Below are 23,040 nucleotides of genomic sequence, written 5' to 3'. Positions count from 1 at the left end.
AAGACAGTGCAGATATGCGAACATTTGACCAGTTCCTCTACAAAAATACCCTCTCTCTCGCTCTCCTGCAGCCTGTGGTGTCCACACTGCTTTCCCCTCAGACGCCACTCTCGGATTCCAGGAGCAGCACGGCTCCGGTGGAGCTCCCTCCCAGGCAGCTGCTCCCACACCGGCCAGGGCTTGCTGTGACTTTCTGAGATACAGGCTGAACAAGAGCAAGACCAGCTGCCATGTCATGCAAATGCCTCCGGATCCCCCAGTCCGCACTGAACCACAGGAAAAAGGCATTCGTCATGGAGAGCATGGCCAGGCACACCAAGGGCCCACTCTGCACAAGAACAGCACATTTGGGTGGAATTCTCTTTCTAACTTTGACGTGTGTTAGCAGATGCCTGTGCCCACACAGGCCATGACACTTGGGACAGAGTAAGAGAGTGAGGACAGGATGTAAATCCGTCTGCTTGGCAGCATGCAGCTCTGAACGTGGGGACACTGCACAAGAAGCAGAATGCCCTGTTCTGGGAAAAATTACTTTTTCTGATGCTCTCTCTACCCATTCACATGAGAAGGGCACCAAATGCTCAGCAGCAGTTTTCTCCCTTGCCAAGGCCAGTACAGGAGCTCTGAGTTACTCTGGGAGACACAATCTAAGCGATGCTTCAGCAGGAGCTGCTTTCAGTCAGAGCTGCCAAGTGGCACCACCAGGGAAGGGCCACAATGACCTGAACACAACAAAACCAGGCACAGTGATGATCCCCTGAGTGGGGACTCACTGACAAGGCAGGGACACCACCCCCACTGCCAGGGAATGTCTCTCTAATGCTGAATGGGCAAGACCTGGCACTTCCAGACCCATCCCACTGTAACTGGTCCACAGCTTTTCTTTAGCACATTCCTTGGTCCCAGAAGGAGCTACAGCAGCATCATTACAACAATGAAGACAACATCATACCAGCATTTTACCTTAGTTAACATCTGGTTGTGCGACTCGGACATCTCCTCTCCAGCTGTGAATATCATGTTAAAAAAGGGTTTGGGCTACACTGACACTGAAATACCCCATCAAACCAAAACCCAGCCCGTGTGGGAAGGTCAGGGAAGAGATAACAAGACAAGGGCAGTGCTTCCCCCAAGCAGCTGTAACTACGGGCCTTTCAACCAACATTGCAGAGGTGTCCTTGACTTACAGGACACCAGGGAATTTCAGTTTGCCAGTGCTGATGGATGCCTTGGCAGGTCTGAGATCAGAGACCAGCCAGGCTGAGGCACTCGAGGGACAGTTCCCTGGGAAAAGGCCTGGATGCAGTTTGTTGTGTGTTACAGAAAAGGGGTCACTCCACGAGCTGGTGACAGCAGGAGGGTGAAGGACAAATCTACTGAACTAAGGCAGTGCCTCTTGGTCTGGAGCCCTGGCCCATCTCTGTGGGGTCTTGGACCCATTCACGGGGGGCCTGACAGAACCAGGCAGAAGATTTGCTTGGATTGACACACAAAGCCCCACAACCCCTCTGCAGAGATGCCCCTTTTGCGGGGGGAGCATTTCCTCTCCTGAGACTGGGCAGTTCCTGTCTGTCCCCTCCTCCTCCAGACTCCCAAGATCTGGGTGTTATTCCATGGGGAAGCCTCCCTCAGGTTTTCAGTGAGTGCTCAGGTTTCAGGAATGCCCACTGCAACAGCCATGAGCTTTACAGCAGAAATCTTGACAGAAGCTGGAGCTTGGAGATGAGGATTCTCCCTACTCCTGTACAACACCAGTGGGCAGTATTTGATTCCAAGGTCAGATACACATACTAAAAAAGATTCCAAACTACACTCAGGCTCTTTTTCAAGAGGGAGAACCTCTCATCACTCAGTACCCCAGGAACACACTCCGCAGGTATTCAGACAGCAACCTGAAAGAGCTTTACCCCAGGTGACAGCCCTGGCACCTGGACTTTCCCCAGCTTCCAAGGAAAACAGTGCCTTGAAGTGGCAGAGTACTGAAATAACCAAGAGGTTATAGAAAATATTTACTCCCTATTACAGGAGACAGAGCAGTAACCAGAATGGTGAGGATCTCACTTCTGGAGAAGACCCAAAAAAAAAGGTCAGGGGAGACAGAGGAATTCCTGGAGTCTACAGCTACTCTTTCACCAGGAAACTCTCCTGATTTCATCAAGCCAAAGTCAGGCAGGACTCAACACACAGGAACAGGTAGCTAAAGATAGCACAGTTACCAGTGTGCAGAATTACTAGTTTGGAATTTTAAAAGGGTCAAAAGACTTATCACTCCTTCATTCTTGCACTGTGGAGATTTTCCTTGTATTCCAATTCCTAGAAGCAATCTCATTAAGCAACAATACAGAACTACCCCCACACAGCACTGCCAGCAAGGAGGTACCACAGCACACCAAAGGTCAGTGACACCTGGGGCATCAGACAATTTGCAGAATTAAGTGTTTCTGTTCAAAGCCACTGACAGTGGGAGACCTGGAGGCAGATCCAGGGCCTTCAGTTCCAGAGGATAAGGAATTTAATGCTGTAGTTCTGGCACACTTGTACAGCCATTTGCACCAGGCAGGAGTTAAACACACCAACCCACGCCCCACATTCCAGCAGCTCATCAACAGTCTGACCCCTGCACACCAAGAGCATCCTCTGGCTCCCCCTCAGCTGTGCTGTGCCCGAGCCAGCACTTACACGAGTCCTGTTTAAGGTACAGTCAGGGACCCCCTAAGAAAATCACAAGGGCAGTTCCATGGGGTGGTCCCCTGCTCCAGAACCCAGCCAGCAGCCCCTCCTTGCCGTGCAGGGACAGCACAGCGAGATCTGGAGCCAGAGCTCAGCTTCTGCCCCTGTGGAAATGGACAGCACAGGACACAAAAATAACTGCAGAGGAACCCTTCTGCTTCATGTTCTTCCCCCAAGCCTACATTTCCTGCTGGAGTGGTGCAGCTCAGAGTGCAGTGCCCACACCTCAGCACTGAGACATTGGGCTCCCCCGACTGCTGGTGACTGAGCTGCCCATCAGCACCACTCACCAGAGCACTCCATGTCACATCCATGATCCCCTCACATCCCTACCAGCTACTCCCCAACTCCAACAGATTCGCAGGGGAGTTCTTGAAGTACAAAAGTTTGACTGAAAATAACTTCCACATGCCCCCACCTGAGCTGCTGCTGCAGCACCCTGGCTGCCCAGTGACGCTTCCTGGAGTCAGGGACCCATGTGCCCCACAGTTCATGTTTGCTCAGGTACCCCAAAACTTGCTGAACTCTGCCTGAATCACATCCAAAATTTCATTGCAATAACGTTGGCGTTTTTTTAAAATCAATTTTTAAATAAGGTGGTTTTGCACAGCCACTGGAGGCAGTACCCTGCAAGCTTTTAGGCCAAAGAACACCATCATCATCCTTTACAAGAAGCTCCCTCTAAAAATAACTTTGCTCCACACGGATTGGCTCAAGCTGCCCTGGCCTGTGATGAGTGGGCTGCAGGAAGATGCAGATCTGCCACAAAGCCAAGATTCTCCACCCACTGTCCCAGCGGGTTGTACAGCAACCTGAAGCCCTGGCCAAGGAAGTCCCAAGGGATCCTGAGAAGACTTGGACAGCCCAAACCCAGGAAGCTGCATCTTCTGTTTTGGGACAGATGCTCCCAACACAGCAGATACTGTCAGAAACAAGGTGGCTGATTGAACTTGTGCTCACCCACCTAAAGATGAACAAGGAGGTTTCCAAAGGCAGGGCCTTTCCCAACCTGAGCCCCCCAGAGTAAGTGAGAACCAACATCAAAATTCCAACTACTCCTTTGAACCTTTGCCACCCAAACCCAGAGTTTGTTCCTGCACCCAAAGCACAACCCTGACTTGAAGGGAAATTACTCCATGTGCTGTGGTTGTGTTTGCAGTACCCTGACAGGAGATCCACCAGAACAGTCAGTGCCACCACTGCCAGCTCCAGCCCCCTGTGCCATCCCACCACGAGGGCACTGCTCATGGGCAGAGCAGAACAGCCCTGCTGGGATTTCACTGACTGCTTTTGTCACTGAACACCTCCTGGCCCCACAGCCCTTCAGAGGGGACAGAAACATCTCCCCTGGCTCCAGGCAAGGCTCCAACCAAGCCACAACAGGCTCGTTCTCAGGCCCTCAGGGGAATGCCAGGCACCAAACATGTCCCACAGGACACGGGGTCAAGTTCAGTTTGTGCCCTCAGAGCAGCAGCTTTCAAACCAACTCCTCAGTTCTGAGCAGCACCAACACTAACCCAGAGCCTGTGGGACACTCACAGTTTCGGAGAGTTTAAAATGAATCCCCAATCTCCACTCATCTCTCATTTCCATTCGTTCTGCAAACACATGGTGAATATTTTCTGATGGAGGAGGTCTAAGAACAGACGTCTCTAAAATATCGGATTTCCACCCATACCCGTGAACAGCTACTTGAAAAAGCAATAAAATAAACATTCACATCTGCTTATTTAATAGCATTATTAACAACCCAGTGCATTTGTCATTTTTTCCAGAACCCTTGAACAAGCGCCATTAGATTTAAAATCTTAAACATTCTTTAAAAGTACTTTAATTCACAGAAATCTTTGTTTCTAATATACAGTAGATGGTTACTTTTTAAAATCCATTCTCTTTTCATATAATCTCAGTATCTGACTATACAATAACTTTCTATCTATAGCGTCTTCATGTTTTCCAGTCCAGCTTGCCTGTGCTTTAGGAATATAAAACAAAAAAATAATAAAGTTCTATCCACAATTTTACTAAGGTCATTTCCATAGTTCTCATGTAAAGCTTCTCTTGGAAAGTGCAGTATACACATGTAATGATACAACACACTTAAGCAATACTTTTATTAATAAGTGTAGGTTTTAAAAGAAGGGTAATGTAGAGACACAACCGATGGGAGTTCTATGTACAGAATTTGTTAAACTAAGTGTTGGGGTGGGGAGGAGATGGAGAGAGGAAAGGAGGAGTCACAAACTTGGGGTTCTTCCCTTCTCAGCGAGGTCAGCACAGACACATTCAGTCGCTCGCACTTTCGCACGTGGGAACTGCACTGTTACTAATACAGCTACAAACACAAACACAGGGAGCAGGAAGCTGGGGAGAATTCCACTACAGAGGAAGAGTCCTTCTGCTCAGAGAGGGCTTTCAAATACGAGATAGAAATTCCGGACTTCATGATAAGCCAAGGAAAACGAGTTGAGCGTATCCAGCTATCGACAAACCAAGCGTGTGAAGGGGGAAAGAAAAGGGAGAACCCATCGAGTTGTAGCAGCACTGATTTCAAACCACCTGAACCAAGTGCATGCGTGTTCACAGAGACTGGGGTGGAGAAAGGCCCACAGGAATCTTTGTCTACTGAAACAATGGCTCCATACTGAACTGGGGTGCACTATAGCAGTTACGAGAGAAAATGGAGAACCCAGAACAGATACCAGATGCTTGACTAAAACCAGGATTAAAAATAGACAAACAACCATAGGACAATTTGTTTCATACACAATTTACAGTAGGCTGAGGGGATTTTCTTTTTTTCCAGTCAAACACAGAAAAGAAGTCACAGAAAATACATCTGTTGCTGCCACAGCGCCCTTTCCACCCAAAAAAAGGTCAGTGAAACACTAGTCACAGCCATACTCACATGGATTTGGTTCAAAACCTCGTTACGTTTCACTTAGGGTCATTTCTGCAGCTTTAACAATCTGGTTTTTTCTTTTTTCTTTTCTCTATTTTTCCTTTTCTCTGGTTTTCCCTCCCCCAGGAAGTGCAGTTTGTCCCAGCAGGATTGTTACAGCAAACCACGAGCTGGGGGCAGCTGGAAAATTCTTCATGTGCACCATCACCAGAGTATGGCCGGACTGCTCCAGAGGAACTCGGGGCTTCCTCCTCCTCTGAAGCAATTCAGAGCCACCAGCTCTCCTACCCCGTGTCCTGCAGCTGAGGGATGTCCCTACCACTGTCACCTGGCCCCTGCTCCTGCCCAGCCCTGGGGAAAGGGAACAGAACCAAAACCACAGCCAAAAGCACCAAGCAAAGATTGGGACGCGCTGTTCACGCCCTGCTCCGGGGAGAGGAGGCTGGTGCAGGGTCACAGAGCAGCCACAGCTCCCTGAGCAGGGACAGGAGGGCTCCCCACGGTGCTCCCCTGGACACGACCATGGGACAGTGCAGAGGGAACCCCCCCAGGGCTTTACCAGCTTTAGAGAGAACAGGCTACCTGGAGAACTGAGCCAGAATCTGCCCCAGGGCACGGGAAGACAGGGAGAGAGGTGGGTGACTGTCTCCTGTTGGCAGACTTTTCTCTTAATTAAGAAAAAAAACCAAAAAACAAAGCAAAGCCCCAAAGAAGCACAACGGAAGGAAACTCTTCTGGCAACGAAACCGGAGGTTTGGGTACGTTACAGAAACTGCGTCTGCTACTGTGTCACTGCTACAGGTCTATGAGCTGATCCACCAGCAGCAAAGACCTGGCTATGTTGGGAAGACTGGACTCAGAGCTTCCACTGTTGTTTCTAGAATGCCCACCTGAAAGTGTGAGAGATAGGAATTCAGTATTGAACAGGACACACACACACGACAGTTTCAGAAGTTCAAGATCAAGAAAGAAAGAAAAAAGTCAAAGCAAAACAGAAAATTTGCTCAAGCTCTTCTCATTATTTGTACCATGACAGCAATGAATCCCCTGCTCGCTCTTCCACCCTCTCCCCCCAGACCAAACCAGCACAGCAGCCAACAAATCCCTACAAACCTGTTCTTTCCACAAAGTTTATCCAGGCTGCAGAATCCTGTCCTTACTAAGGGATCTCTAAAACAATTCAAGGGCTCCCACAGCCTACAGAAAGGACAGGTCAAAATTTTAAATCTTGAAATTTAGTTGCTATTTTAGGAGCACCTCTGGGTGCTTTGAGCTGCTTCCACGAGAGCTTGGGCTACTGTGGGACTTTCTGTAACTGGGACTTGGATACTGGAGGAGAGAATCACAGAAAGGTTTGGGTTGGAAAGGACCTTAAAGACCATCTGGTTCCAACCTCCCAGGAAGCTCCTCTGTACTCAAGGTGGCCTATCTTGGCCCAGCCTTGGGAGAAACCTCCTCTGATTGCAGCAGGAGCAGAGTTTGTAATGTCTGAACTGTTTCTAACAAGTGTCAGCCTCTGAAAGCCAAGACTAGTGCAGAGCAGGGGCTCAGCACATTCCTGCTGCGACCAAAGCTGGGACTTAGGGAAGCCAAAAGGTTCTGTGACCAAACTGAAAAAAAAAAAAAAAAAAAAAAAAGGCAAAAAAGCTTTTAAAAAAACCACAAAAAACAAAAAAAAGTCCTGACTTTGTCTTTAAACCTCCACAAGTACATCAAAGGCTGTCATCAAAAAATCCTTTCAATGGGGTGACTGCAGAGAGGGGACCCACTTCACTGATCCTTCACTGGCCACGAGTGAAATGCTGCTTGATGCTGTCCCTGAAGAGCTAAAAACCACAGCACAACTGTTGCTGTTAAGCCAACAGTGCTGCTGGTTCTTCACAACCCCCGTGGGGCTGAGGCTGCTGGCAAGGATCTCATCAAGGGGATCTGGTGCCAGAATGGTGAAAATGAGCAGCTTTCCAGCCACTATGCTACAGACTCTGCCTGCTCAGAGCTCCTCAGAGGAGGTGGGGACAGGGACCAAACCTCTCACACAGTTCCCACCTGTGAAAGACACCAACCAGAAGTGAAAAAACCTCACTTCCAGCAAGAGTTTAGGCTATAAAGGATTATCATCATTATCATCCTTTCTTGCACCTCATGCCAAGCTCACTTAAAAGACCAAAGGCTTGGACAGTAAATAAGAAGGTGGGAGGACACAGCTCTCACTGCATTCAGCCACTGAGGGGTCTGTGCCCTCCTGGCAGGCTGGGAGAAATCACCCCATGGGAACTCAAATATTGCATGTCTGGTTTTGGACATGGAAATCTCCCAAGCAGAGAATCTACAGGAATTCCAAGGCCAAGGCATCTCACTAAACACCACACTGACAGTATCTTACAGCTCAGGATTTGAACTGGTCACATATCCTGCAGCACCACTGCCCCAAAACCAATTTATGTATTCACTGTTTGCCTTTTTTCCTTCCTTTTTTCACTCTCACATCCTGGCTTACCTTGTGAATTTTTGGATATCAACACTGGAATTGGGTCAAACTCATCTTCTGTCACTTTTTCAGAGCCCTCAGGAGCATCAAAGCCTGATATCAGGTTAGTATCTTCTGCAGCATAGAAGAGAAATAAGGGTAAAGAAGCAAAGACAGCAGAGAGGCTGGTTAGAATTGCCAGGAAATGTTAGAACATCTTAATGTTTTCAGAGACAGCGTTTAGAAGCAGGAGTTTCATTTAAAAGGTGAAATAAAGTTGGTAAGTTGGGGTAGGAAAGAAGAGAGCCAATTAAATACAGAAGTGGAAGGGATCAAACCAAACCAAGCAAGCCAAGCCACAAGACCCAGAACAAAACCTGGCCAGTCTGAGGGCTCAGCTGGAAGCCGTGGCACAGGCCTGGGGTAAGCGCCCAAGGACTGAAGGTGTTCTTTGTCATGAGCATGGTGTGAGAGCTGTCTGGCTCTCTGGCTCCCAGCCCTCATGCACAGGGAGAGGAAAAGGGCTGGGGGGAAAAAAAAAACACCACAGAAGAAATTCCAGTCATCTACATGAGACAAAACCCTGAGCTTTCACCCGCAGCAATGAAACAAGAACGGCAACATGAAGTCAGGTTTCCAAGGAGTTTACCTGCCTGAAGAGTACCCAGATGCTGTGAGAGATTTTCTAAAGGCCTCTAGGGCAGTTCTGGGAGATAATTCCATTGATTTCAAACCACATCAGCTGCAGTTCAACATTTGGTGGGAGGCACTTTCAACCATCTCCAGAGATGAGATCATTTATCCACCTCATCAGGTATCTTCAGAGGCTCTCACCCTCCCTGGGCATCACCACTTGTCACTTCAGACACCTCCAATACCCTCCAAGATCTGCTCCTCAATTCCTGTATGAAGTCTGAGAGCCCAGCAAGGACACATCAACCCAACAGTTTTCCTGGAATTCCTGTCTGACTCCTGTTGGGAGTAAGAGATTTCTACCTAAAGCTGCCAAGATCTTCACAGGTTTGGGGCGAGATGAGGCCAGGAATCACTCTGGAACTACTCTGTGCTTTGGAGGATCAGACTCAGGGAAAACAACCCCCAAATGTTGTAGGAGAGCAGTGCAAAGTGTCAAACACACAAAGATTCGTCTTAACAGGAACTGTCATCGGGACCCCTCTGTCCCCAGAGTTATTTATCTGTGCCTCTTCCCAAGAGCCCTGGAGCTCCTGCAAGTACCCAGGGCCATGGCACTTCTGCACACAGCTGCCCACAGCTCCCGAGGCCGCTGCAGGAGCACTGCCCAGCTGGGGACAGCCCTGAGGAGAGGGCAAGGCTGGCCAATGTCCCCACCCGGGCACAAGCCCTCCAAAGCTCTGGAACTCGGCTCAGTGACTTGTGTCACCCCAAGCAGAAACATCCTCCCCCCTCTCACACACAGAGCTTGGTGCTGAATTCAGCAAAGGCAAATTCGGGGACCCTGAAGGCTCAGCACGAATTGCAGGGCCAGCAAAGGGCCCGGTGAAGGACGAGGAAAGGATGCAGTGGCAAGGCTGAAGGATCAGTCCCCGCTCAGAGCCCAGATCCCACTGATAAAAGGATCAGAGCACGGCTGCTTTTCCAGCCCTCCTGGTCCCACTGCAGCTCCACAGGCTGATGACGCCCAGGGACAGCAGCACCTGTCCCAGGGGTGTTTTATGTCATCACCATCACAGGACTAGATAAACTAAGCAAAAAATTAAGAGTGAGACTGATGTTCAGTTAATAACCACACCCCGAGCTAAAAATGAGGGTTTGAAAACAAGCCATAAATGAGTTCTGGAAGATTTTAATACCTTGCCCCCACCTGCTGCTAAGAGAGTCTCACTTTCCTCATCACACATGAGCCTTTCCCATCCCAGAGGAACAGTGGGACAGCCCTGGGAGAGCCATGCAGGGCCTGTTAATTCATTTTCTCATTAAGCCACCCCACCACATCTGGGCTTTGCTGTGTCCCAGGACGGAGCAGGAACTGCTCCACATGCACTTCAATGCAGAATAAAGTGGCACAGGAGTGTATTACAGCACTGAGCAATTAGAACAACTGCCTGTGCAACCCAAAAGCTCTATGGAAAACACAAACTCATTCTGAAGTGCCATCAAGTGCAAAAATTGATTACAGACTGTTTTTGCAGCAATTCCTCCATGGCCAGAGCATTTCTGTTGCTACAGGGATACTCAGCAAGTGAGCAAAGCACAACCCAGCTCTGAGGGGCACCCAGGAATCAGCACTGATGCTCTGGGCCTCTCTTTCAGGGCAATGAATAGCCCAGATGTCGTCCTGGCCTTCCCCCTTAGGTTCTCATTCATGTTTGCTGTGACACTACAGCTGGACTCAAGAACTTCTCCTGAGAAGGACAACGTTCTCTAGGGCTGGAAGAGCTGATCTGCCTGGGATGCTAACTCCAACAAACCAAAAAAAAAAAAAATTCCTTTCGTTCCAAGAGCTTGTGACAGATGATTGTCAGGCTCCCTTCTGGAATTAATAATGCAGAAAAAACCACAGGTCTCAAATCCCATGTGGAGAAAGCAAACCCAGAATGCATTCACTGAGGAAGGGCTGCACAGAGCCCACCCTTCCTGCCTGCTGGATCCCTTCTGCTGGATCCCCACTGCAAGGAAAACAACACCATTTCTGACAAACTCTGTCTTTACAGTCAAGCTGAATATTTGATTTTTTTTTCTCCCTTAGTATTTCAGTGCACATGCCAAGTTTGAGCAGCTTGGGAAGAAAACAAAACAGTGGCTTGGGGACAATAAAACACCAGAACGGGTCAGAGCATCTGTTTATGTAAACCAGGAGCAGCTTCACGTCAGCTGCAGGCCAGGGCCAGGAGGGCCAGGGCTGAGAGCAGAGGGCCAGTTTACCTTTGTGAGGCTGAGCTGCAAAAGCTACGGGAGCAAACTCATCCAGGAGGTCAGCAGCAGGGTTAGAGAGCAGAGAACAGTCAAGCAGAGAGTCTTCCCCAGTGAGAGAGTCTGGATCCAGGTGAGCATCCCAGGGTGGCATTGAACAGGACACAAACAGTGTTAAGCTCACATTCCCACATTCCCCTCCACCCACACGCAGGGTACGAGCACAGCTTTGGTGCAAAGCCAGCACAAATGCTGCCATTTCTTGTCATGGAAGAGATTCCACTGCTCTCAGGGAGGGCAGAGAGTCCCAGCACCTCCAGCAGGGTTTCTGTCTCTCTGAAGCTAAACAGACAAAGCAATCCCACAGAGCCAGGTTAAAGTGGGAGCTCTGCAGAGAGGGAAGAGCTTCAAACCCAGTGCACTCCCACCAGAGACCTCTGAGAAGAGCTCAAGTCCATCTGCTGTGGGCAGTGGCCCAATCGAGGCTGCACAATGAGAAAGGGCCAGGAGCTGCTTCTTGCCCCCATGGGACAGATCAGTGACTGCTCTTGAGTTCTAAAGCACTTCATGGGAGCAAGGCAGCAGCATCCACAGGTCTGTGATGGTGGGCTCAAGGAACACTGTACCATGGAATCACAGAATCTCCTGAGTGGGAAGGGACCCACAAGGATCAGAGCCCAGCTCCTGGCCCTGCACAGACACCCCAAAGTCCCACCCTGGGCATCCCTGGCAGCGCTGTCCAAATGCTCCTGGAGCTCTGGCAGCCTCAGGGCCGTGCCCATTCATTCCCTGGGGAGCCTGGGCAGTGCCCAGCACCCTCTGGGGAAAGAACCTTCTCCATTCCTCACAAGGAGAAGGGGAATCACACAGCACTCTCTGAGCAAGGCCCCAGGTCCCAGCAGTGGGAAGAGCAGCCCCTGTGGAAGCAGCCAGAGCTTTCTGGTCCTCAGAGCCCCCCCCAGCCCCCTCCTGCCTCACCAACCTGTTCTGTTGGAGGCCACCGACTCGCTCTGGGACACGAGGCGCTGCGGCAGCGGGGCCTCGAGCCCTGGGATGAGGCTCTCCACAGCTACGTCAGGTTTTCCTTTCCACAGGGGCAGAACAGCAGAGGAGAAGCCAGAGGTCAGTTTGCAAGGAAAAGCAAAAGAAGGAACTGAGGCAGGAGTTGTCTGAATCCTTTAGTGACCCTGTAGTATGTGTCAGCTCAAGGGTTTGTTTGGTTTCAGCTTTCAGTTGGCTTTATTTATTTATTTTAATTTGTACAAGCCCAATTTGAAATACCCAGAGGGTGGAACAGCAGGTTACTAACGCCTGCCCTGCAGCTGAACAGGAAGAAAATATCCACAAGATCCTTGTCCAGCAAAAGGAGAACAGTGACCATTGGAGTCCCCTTGCACTCAGAGTAAATGATCATTAAAATTCAGACAACTGCCAAAAACTGCAGAAGTAGAAGTTGTTTTACAGTGAGTCAGAGCCACAGGTCACACCCAGCTGGTCATGGGACCCCAGCCCATATGAGCAGCTGATGGCAACAACCTGCAGCCTGCAGTGCCTGTCTTCAGTGCCCCTGGCAAGTGCATTAAAACACGGTTCTGCAGCACTCCAAAATCCTGACCCTGCCTGGGGCCTGCTGCATCCAGGCTCACAGCAGCCTAGCATGTTTACCCCCAGCACTCCCCAGGTCCAGGGAATGCTGTCCTTCCTCCTCATCCTGCTGAGGGCCCATGGAGACAGACCAGCTCAGTGCCTGGGCCATGGTTAAACACAAAATCTTGACCAGAAATGAAGGTATTTTTGCCATGTTCTTCTTCAATCAGGAATTAACTTTCTTCTATGTAGAGAACACCACCCAAGGCACAGCCATGCCATGTCACTGCCCAGTCAGTGCACCTGAGTTCAGGTGCAGACCAAAATCCTCACTGCTCAGTGCCCATCTCACGGAGAAAAGGCACATCTGTCTCAGCACGACCCATTACCTCCCTCACGTTGTCCCCCCAGCATCAGGGGCTGCTCTGGGAGCCAGGGGTGCACAGGAGTGACCATGCAGGGCAGGCCATGCCGTGTGACAGAGGGGACGGGGCCTGGGGGCTTTACCATTGACAGCGTCTGACGTGCTACCGAAGGGGTCAGCGACAGGCAGGAGGTCGGGGAGCAGGAGCGCAGGCTCGGGAGATTTGAGTCCCTCAATCAGTTTTTCTGGGGCAAGCGGGAAGAGGAGGAAGGCAGGCAACAGAGAGAAAAAGCAAAGAAAGAAAAAGACAACATTAATGAGGTGCTGAGTTCACGGCTCGCTGTGTGGTGTGTGAGCCCACAGGAGCATCTGCACCAGGGGAGTGCAAACAGCTCCAGCACAGAACCCTGAGTGGCCTGGGCTGCAAAGACCTTTTAAAGCCCATCCACCCCTGCCATGGGCAGGGACACCTCCCACTGTCCCAGGCTGCTCCAAGCCACGTCCAGCCTGGCCTGGGACACTTCCAGGGATCCAGGGGCAGCCACAGCTTCTCTGGGCACCCTGTGCCAGGGCCTCACCCCTCTCACTGTAAAAAGATTCTCTCTTTAATCTAAAATCCACCCTCCTTCAGTTTAACACCATCATCCCTTGTCCTATCCCACCAGGGCCTGTTATGAAGTTTGTCCCTCAATATCACTCAGAGGCATCAGAGGGCCACGGCCTCCTAAGAGAGGTGAGGACATCCTCACCCACCATGGGCTCCTCTCCCCAAGGAGCCACTGTAGAACAGCCCACGGCTCTGGCACTGCCACCCGTAAGTTTAACGCGACCTCCTGAACCCCACATTTAAGAAATAATTTTCCCCTCCCTCCCCTTCCTGTGGTGGGAATCTTTGTTAGTGTTTGTGTAATGAGGAGACCCAGGAGAGCCTCGGGGCCAGCTCAGCCTGAGGAGGGAACACAGCCCTGAGGAGCTGCAGCAGAACCAGACACGGAGCCCCTGCAGCAGGGCCTGCCCTGGGTCACGCAGCTGCCCAGGCACCAAGCAATTCTTTCACCACCAGGTTTCCAATCACACATGTCACTCTCAGCAGCACAGCTCCTGAGGTTCCTGTCATCCCTCACACAGACACTCAGAGAGCCTGGGCAAGAAGTTAATCTCAATTATTCATCTGGTTGGATGAGTGATTTCCCAGTCATAACCAGGTCTGCAGTAATGAGATTAATTATTTAGCTTTCACAAGGGTTGCTTCCCAGAACAAGAAGGTAAAGAACAATTTCAGGCTTTACTAGAAGTAATCACCTGCAGCAAAACAGCTCTGATAAAATTTGCTCCACATGGACAAATCTTGCCACTTCAACTCGTTGAAATTACTCCATTTATAATCTAACATTAGAATGTTACCAAACTGTTACACCTATATTTTAATTTTTGAGTTCAAAGATTGGTGTTGTTATTTATTATCCAAAGAAACCCTGCTCACAACTGCACAAAAGCACAGGAATCCTGCTGTGTAAGACTTGCCATGCTGAGAACGCCCAAGAAAAGTTTAAGTTACACTGGTACGTATGTGGGAATAATATCCACCCTTTTTATTGCTCTGTATAAATAATAAAATAGTCTACTGGCTTTGGAACTGCTCATTCAAAGCAGGAAAAATTCTACTCCCCACAACAAAGCCAACATCATACTGAAGCAACCAGGAGGGGAAGGAAACCTAAAAATCAGCCCAAGAGGCACCTGTTATATCATTACAGGTGTGAAAAAGGTCAGCTGAAAGGAAAAATGTGATGGAAACAGCAGCCTTAATATACATGAACCCTTCCCACCTGTAAGAACACCCCATTTTAGAGGCTGGATTTGCATCCAGGTGCCATCCCTGGCTTCTGTGGCACAGAGAGGGGCAGAAGGGACAGGCTGGGAGCAGGGGCTTGGCACAAGGAGGTGTTAATGCTGCCGGGGGGGGCTAAGGAGGATGGAAGTGGTTATGGTGTGTTGGGCAAACAGCCCGAGAGCTTGGGGACAAGCAGACAGGGAACATGCTCCATCCAGGCAGACTCCTCCCAAGGGCCTGCCAGTGCCCAGCTCCTCCCAGGGCACCTGCACCCAACCTGCAGCTTCAAACCCACACACCCAGCAATCATTCCTGTTAGATCCCCCTTCCAGGGGTGCCAGTCCTCCTCTCTTACCTTTGCTCCTGTTGCAGTAGTGCAGATTTTCCCTGTAACACACTGGAACTGCCCCAGACAGCTCCCAGAGCTGCCTATTGCGCTCAGCCACGTTTTTGACCACACAGATTCTGAGAACAAACATGGTATTCTCCCCACATGTTTATTTTCCCTCCTGTCCCAGGGCCCGGCTGGTTTTATGCAAAGTTTTAGGCTGTCAGTGGTTCTCTGTCTGATTTTGTTTCTTGTCTAACGAGATCTCCTTTCCTGCCTCCTTCATTGCTGGTGCTGATCTGCCAGTGCTGTTGCAGGCAGCCACTGCATCCCTCAGTGCATGATTTAAAGGAACTTTTATCCTTTTTCAGGAAGCTGAGGAGTTCAACAAAAACAAGAAGGTATCAGGATGAAAGGGGAAGGAGATAAAATGCCTCCAATAAACAATAAATCCAATAGACAAACCCAGGTCGTTCCTATGCAGACATATGAACAAGCCCCAGGATAAACAAGGTCAGGAAAAGGTAACCCATTACAGAGGTATTTGGCCTCATACAGCTCCTGAGGGCTCTCAGGGTGGGCTTTCATCAACTCCAGCTGGGAAATGCGTGCTTTAACCAATCACTGTGCTCCCACTTGAAGCTGCCTCTTGGGGACATCCTTTTCCTCCGTCAGCCTATGGAAAACCTGCCAGATGCTTTCCAGCCACAGGGAAGTAAATCTGACCCAGTTCAGGATGAGCTGACCACTGGTATTTCACCTTCTGCTTTGCCCCATTTCAGCCCTGCCAGGGCAGGTTTGCTGGGGCTGTGCAGCAGTCAGGGACGACCATGGCAAGCTTTTAGAAGGTGTCTAAGCTTAAAAGCACAGAGGGGGATTAAAAAGTGCTCTAGAATGAGCCCCTTCCTGAGGTAAAGCCCAGCCACACACTGCAGCCTTCAAGGAAGAATGGGAAACATTTGTTAAGTTCCCTGTTCCTCACAGTAAGAAATTACTGATTGTTTCCTGTCAGAGTAAGAAAAACAGCTGCAGAAAAAGCAGAGCAAGAGCCTACAGCTGATGGGTCTTGGAGCATCCCCGAGAGGCTGATGCTGGTGGTTTCAGAGACTGGAAAACCAAATCACTTCCTCCAGGAATGAAAGCAAGAGCCTTTCCTCTGATTTGCACCAACATAAGAAGGAAGTGAAGCCATTGAATTAACTCTGGATTTGTATCTTAGGACAAGCAAACAGGCCAAACCCCATGCACTGGCTGAGAAGCACAGCTTTGGACAATCCAGTGAGAAAGTGCTGACCTTTGTTTTCAGATCCCTTTTCTAACGCATGCACAAACCTGATGGAGTTTACAGTCAGTCAGTTTGCACAGACTCTGCATCTGCAGCCACCACTGCCAGAGACTCTCTGTTGCCATGCTGCTTTTATTGTTGGCCACACACCCCTTCAGCCACAAAGAATACGCAGCAAGAAACACCAGAGTTAGGACAAAATATCAATCAAGAGATGAGGGAGGCAAAGGGGCTTTGGGTTAGAGCAGACTATTAGAAGGAACAAGGACTCCTGAGAAACTTGCACGTTAACAAGGGAGCAGAGGGCAGAGCTCTGTGCCAAGGTGAGGACACGATGCACATGCCCGAGGCAGGAGGGGCAGCAGCAGCACCACACACGGGGCTGGTACTCACTGCAGGGCTGCCCTGGGACAGCACAGACAGCTCAAGAGAGCACACAGCAGAGTCCTTTCCTTCGGGGGCCAGCTGGGAAGAGAGACACGGCTGTGAAAATCCTGCCAGGTCAGCGGGGCTGCAGGCGGGAGGGAATCACCAGCGTGGGCAGAGATTTGTCCCTGGGGAGGGTTTCTGCCTATTGACTGACCAAGTACTAACAGATTAAAGGAGGTCCTGCATGGTATTCAGCAACAGAGCACGTGGACTAGTCCAGGGAAGGCACTGGATTTTCTCCTGATGGAGTTGCTGTGAAATGGGATGGGTTCTTACACAGCACGAGCAGAAAGGGAAGGGGAATAAAGGCAAATGGAATGCTTCGAATGCACGGGACTTTGTGAACACCATGGAGGGTAAAGGACAACACTTAACAGTGGCTCCTTAAGAGATCAAAATCAAGCAATTTTAGTTTCGTGTTCAAGATCTCAAATATTTGTAAAATAATAAATTTCCCCCCCCAAGAACAACCTCACAGCCCAGGCAGAAGAACACTGGATGCTGTTTACACTCACTTCGTTGGGATTCTCGTGGCCCGTTGGCTTTGTTGCTTTAAATCATCACAACAACATCTTGTCCTCTCAATACAGCAATAAATCCATCAAGCTCCTACATGAGTAGTTGCCCTTTTCCATCTTCCCAACTCAAGAAGTAAACTCAGATCATTAGTGCACACTCACAGGTGCTGTGCATGCCTAACTTGCATGTGTCATTACTTTATCTCAATGTGTCATCTTGGTGCAAATAAACTCCCAGCAGAAATACAGTTGTTTATGACAGTTGTTATAAACACCCAGACATAGCTGGGCACCCAGTTATTTTCTCAGAATTTATGGACCTGGAGTAGAGTTATGGTGATTAAAAACATCTCATCAAGTATTTTGTTCCAAAAAAAAAATAAAAGACCCTCCTACATCAGTCACAGTGACCCCACAGCCAGAGCTCCCCTGACCAACACCCCACGGTTAGTCAGTGGTGAAGCCTGAAATAAGCTCATTAAGAAGAACTTGGCTCATTTCCCTGTACATACACAAGGAAATATGTTTTCAGCATGAGTATTTAATTCTCCCTTATTTTAACAGATGTTTTGCCATATTTTTACATCCCTCTTGCCAGCTCCTCTCACTAGTTACAATTCCATTAAGAACTGCAGCCATTACACACTGGAGGAGGAGGAACACACTGAAAACCACCCGACCACATCTGCCCTTCTGCAAGGCGGGAGAGGCCAAGGCCTCTGACCAACACTCAGGTGATGCCACCTGCACCTTCAGGTGCCAGATGGAGGAGGTTTGTGGCTTAAGCAGAAAAAGCAGCTGAGCTTTAGCAGTCCCTCAGCTGCTGCAGTTTTAGAGGGCAGAGCCCCCAGGACTGGCTCTGTAGGACAAACACCCAATAAAACCTCACCCAGGTACTGAAACCCTCCCTGAACAACCCTGCCCGGTAGGCACAGGGTGCAGGCTCACACTTCCACTTCTCCCAGCTGATAAAGACAGAGGTAAAATGTTTTCAAAGCAAGGAGATTCCCTATCTTCTCAGGCATAAAAATATTCCAAACAGAAAGCAAATATTCAGCTGTTCCTGCACAGAACCAAGGCAAGGTGCTGTGCTGGAGCCTGGAGCCACTCCCAGCTCTGCTGACCCCTGCAAACACCTCTGAGCTGCCAGGCAGCACAGCCCAGGGCCAAGCCCAACACAGACACAGCAGAACAAACATGACATTGCTGGATGACACACACAGACTGAAAACCTGAGTTAAAATCCAGAAGTTTGATCTTTTCTGCTGAGTTTATGAGCAGACAACCCCTCTTAGTTTCAAAGCTAAGGATTGGTCTGTAGCCCTAGTCCTTGAAAATATTCATGAGCTCCTGGCCTCAGGTTTTACTCTAAAAAGAACAAACAAGTGAAAGATGTCTTGGCAGGAACCTTCAGGTGAACAAAGCCAGGTCTCCTGCATGTCCTGTCCCCATGGATGGGGATCCAGTGCACTGAACAGAACCCCAGGCAGCAGGGAGAGCAGGTTTAGCACCTGCCTGCAGAGATCCACGACCAGGCAGGCTCAGATCTGCAGGAGGAGCAACCTGGCACCACAGAACCTGCATCCTCTGCTGCTCTGATGAGCTGCCCCAAGGGCAGGGCTGACAATTCCTCCACAGGGGTTCCTCTACAAGTAAGAATTCCAGAGCTCCCCCAGCTGAGGCTGCGACTGCTGCTCCACGTGGTCCTGCTCTGTGGAGATGCAACAAGGGGAACATCGTGGTGTCCAACTGCGAGCTGAGGATGCTGGTGGGGAAATAAATGGCCTGGGTGACTTCAGTCAGGACAACCAACACTTCCAGTAGCATTTAGGGGGGGAGCAAGAAGGAGAAGGTGCAGTCAGCTGCCTTCTGTGGGTTGTTTTCAAGGTAGAGCTGGGCAGGTCAGCTCCTGGCAGTGCTCACACAGGGAACAAAGACTCCCAAGTTCTGCTTCTACTCTCAAACTGCATTTATGGGTAAAATTCCTTTTAGACCAAACCACATTTCTTTGGCTCTTTGAGCATCCACCAGAAGGAGGAAAGTTCCACAGAGTTATGGAAAAAAAGAGGTTTATTTTTTTCCTGAATTGCTCAACTCTCCATGGAGAGATGCCATCTTCACAGTACATTTTGAAGCTTGGGTCTTCCAAACCATCACTGATCCAGAGCCTGGGCTCAGGACAAGGATGGGAGCTGCAGTGGTGCTCTGGGGCTCCCTGACACGGGACCTGTCACACACATTCACCAGAGGGCTGAGAGGCTCCAAGATAAAAACATTCCCATTTTCCAAATCCCACCAATTTGCAAATAAGCTCCTAAGCACTTACATAATCTTGTGCTAAAAAGTGTTGGCTGCTGCAGTCAGAAATGTGCACAGAGGAAAGGGCTTAGAAGCAGCACTGCAAAGTAAATTAAATCGCACCAACTGCACTAGAAACTCTTGCCAAATCAGAAAAGGTCACATGTAACTTGTGCTTCACAAGATGCTCAAATTTGCAACAGACTTTGGAAGCCAAAGGAACACTGACTCTTAAAGGAAAGAAAGATTAACAGTAATAAAACCTACAATTTCAAAGCTGGAGACAATTTAAAAACAGCTTAAGCCAGAACAGGTAATTAATTACCTGGGGATTATTTCTCATAGAATCCTGGAATGGTTTGGGTTGGAAGGGACATTAAAGTCCATCCAGTGCCACCCCTGCCATGGGCCGGGACACCTTCCACTATCCCAGGTTGCTCCAAGCCCATCCAACCTGGCCTGGGACACTTCCAGGGATCCAGGGGCAGCCACAGCTGCTCTGGGAAATTCCAGGGCCTCACCGCCCTACAGGGAACAATTCCTTCCCAATATCCCATCTATCCCTGTCCTCTGGCACTGGGAAGCCATTCCCTGTGTCCTGTCCCTCCATGCCTTGTCCCCAGTCCCTCTCCAGCTCTCCTGGAGCCCCTTTAGGCCCTGCAAGGGGCTCTGAGCTCTCCCTGGAGCCTTCTCTGCTCCGGGTTGAACAACTCCAACTCTCTCAGCTTTCCCTCCTAGGAGAGGTGCTCCAGCCCTCCCAATAATTTTTGGCTTTGAATGCTAATTCTTTAAAGACACCAACATTTTTGGCATTAGAAACAATGAGATAACCCCAGGCTCCACCATGAAAACCAAGCTCTCACATCCCCACTGCCAGTGAGCTCAGCAGAGCCTGGCAGTGCCCAGGATTTCAGGTGTGCCTACAAACAGAACCAGGAGATTAAGAGGACAAAACAAAGCCCAAGACTCTGCCCCCCTCCAGCCCTCAGCTCTGGTTACCTGGCGTGTCGGATAACGGGAGAGGAATGAAAGGATCAGGCACAGTCAGAAGAGGAGGGCTAGAGTCCAAACTCAGAATGTCTTTCGTTTTTTCAGCTGGTAGAGAAGAGGAAAGGAAAGAAAAGGCAGAGTGAACAGAGAAGAGGAAAGGAGAAAGCACAAAGCAAAACCCCAGCACAGGCACAGCCCCAGCTCCAGCCTGACACAACCACACACAGGCACACTCTGACCAAGTGTGCGCTGCTACTAAAGAGAATAAAAAAACAAACAAAACCAAACTACTGTTACCATGTAGCTCTCCAACACAATTTAACCCACAGATCTCAGAACATTCCCTGGCAGGGAAGAGCTGTTATCTCCCTTCACAGCAGCACAAAAGGTGAAAGGCCTCACGAAGGACAAACAGCCCATGTGGGGCCTCTGCGTCTGCAATGAAAGATGCAGCATCTTGCACCAGCCAGACTGGGACAGGCTCCTGCCTCTGAGGAAAGAAAGAAGGGCTGGAAGTGCCCAGCCCAGCACCAAGATTTCCAAGACACCTTCCTGTGCCAAATGCCAGGACTGGAAAGTCAAGGGGCACATTTTAAAGACAGACACTGCAAGAACTGACCATGGTGCAGCAACCACAGAGAGCCCAGGGCACACAGATGCTCCTCAGGCTTTGCAGAAGGTGCTGCTCAACATCATCCACAAAGGCTGATGGAACACCATGAACTGCTCACAGCTGGAAAAACTCAGAAAGCAGCTCCCCAGGAGCACTCCTGTATCGGGGACTTCAACTCCTTAATTCTCAGGTAAGAACCAACATACCAAGCTCTGTTATAAGCTCCTCGAAATCTCCTTTTATAAACAAAAATAAGCATAAAAGGATTTGTCACTCCTTGCCCCACAAAGGATTCTTCAGTCTCTTCCCAGACTCCTCTCACCAACAGCTGTTTTGCTTCTGTGGGGAGGCATCAACCAGGTGCATTTTTCACCAACAACAATGACCGCAGCAGGCAGGGGGAGGAGGATCCCTGGCATTTGGAGCTCCTGGAAGCAGCTTTCCACCACTGTGCTTGGCAGGGCTGTGCTGCACTCAGTGAGAACTGATGCTGAAGGATTAGAAATGAGCAGCAGCACTCGCTAAGGGGTTTTGGCATAGAAGGGGCTGCTCACAGCAAAACCTTGGGACACAAGGACCAAAGGAGACACCAGACAAGGTCCCACAGGCAGAGGCTTCTCCAGAGAAACTCCTCAGACCAGCCAAGGACTCTGGAGCCACACAGCCCAGCCAGTGCAGAGCTTACTGCCTTCATCACTTAGCACGTCGGTTATGAGAATAACCGTGCTCTCCTCCGAGAGCCTTCCCTGCTCACTCATCCCTGCTGTCCTCACTCTGCAGCAGAGACGTCGTTATCCCTGCTCCCCTGCTCCTCCAAACAGACCAGCAGGTCTGACCAACACCTCCAAGCCAGTTCCCTCACTGCACACATCAGCTTTTATTTACTCCTCGTTACGAGCTCCGTGGAACTTCTACACACTAAGAAGCTTCCTTGGGAACTTAAGGGGCTCCGTTTCCTCGCTCACCTCTGCCTCCACACAGTGTCCTGGTCTCTGCCACCCAACTGTGGCAAGGGAATGCATCCTTTGTACCTTCCCAAGACACCTCCTCTCCTGAAGTGCCAACCCTACTCCCTGCAGCTCCCAGTGCCAAGGCCCAGCTCAGTTTGTATCAGTTTTCGTTCCCTTTCAAAGAGTTTATGACCAGGAGCTGCCATTCCACGTTGTTCATGTTCACACTCACCTGGCCCAGCAGTGAAGGAAGAGCCACCAAACGCGTCCGCCTGGGCTGCGGGCGCAGCCGGCTGGAAACCTGGGATCAAGTTCTCTGTGGAACTGCCTGTCTTTTCTGGAGCTTTCCCTGGAATGCAGACCCAGAATTAGGGGAAAAACTTCTATTCTGAAAGTAGGCTGCTTATCTGTATTTTTAGGACACTGTTCCACTGTGTGACTTAAGTCCCCTCCTGCAAATCCCAACTTGCAGACGAAGCAGAGTTTAAACTGTGGCTTCCACAGGCACCTGAGCAGGGGCACTGTCAAAAGCAGCTGCTACCTCTGCCTTTGAGGCACCACTGAATTGCAAACAGAAAGAGACTGGAAGGACTCAGCCAGAGGACTGGAATAATATGGGGCACGCAGGCAGTTCCTGCCCAAAAGCATCCCCATTCCGTGGCATCTTCCCTTTCCAGAGCAGGCAGGTGTGAAAGCACCCCACGGACCTACCGTCCCCCAGCTTTGCAAAGTCCTTGTTCAGCAGCTCCTCAGCCGTGAGCTTGGAGAAGTTGTCATCATCAAAGGGGTTCCACGTGGACACGTCGGGGGGGGTTGTAGACATTCTGCTGAGAGGTCCTTGGCGAGCCCGAGG

The 23,040-nt window shown here is 50.0% G+C and overlaps 1 protein-coding gene across 1 annotated transcript; it reads right to left on the bottom strand.

The window, feature by feature from the left end:
- Positions 1-4,439: 4,439 nt before the first annotated feature.
- Positions 4,440-23,034, bottom strand: LOC121672360 (AP2-associated protein kinase 1-like). Its single transcript, XM_042044981.1, has 8 exons — positions 22,899-23,034; positions 22,420-22,536; positions 20,634-20,729; positions 13,086-13,187; positions 11,974-12,075; positions 11,004-11,114; positions 8,130-8,234; positions 4,440-6,522 (listed from the first exon to the last, which is right to left on the bottom strand). Exons 1-8 carry the CDS (start codon positions 23,008-23,010, stop codon positions 6,428-6,430), a joined length of 840 nt encoding a protein of 279 aa, XP_041900915.1. The 5' UTR covers positions 23,011-23,034; the 3' UTR covers positions 4,440-6,427.
- Between the last annotated feature and the right edge of the window lie 6 nt (positions 23,035-23,040).

Source organism: Corvus kubaryi, unplaced genomic scaffold (assembly GCF_017639235.1).
Source record: "Corvus kubaryi isolate FWS band 111438036 unplaced genomic scaffold, C.kubaryi_AGA036_p1.0 52670, whole genome shotgun sequence".
In the NCBI taxonomy this organism is placed as follows: domain Eukaryota; kingdom Metazoa; phylum Chordata; class Aves; order Passeriformes; family Corvidae; genus Corvus; species Corvus kubaryi.
Note: the sequence above shows the minus strand (reverse complement) of the source record. Positions and strands in the feature narration are given on the sequence as shown.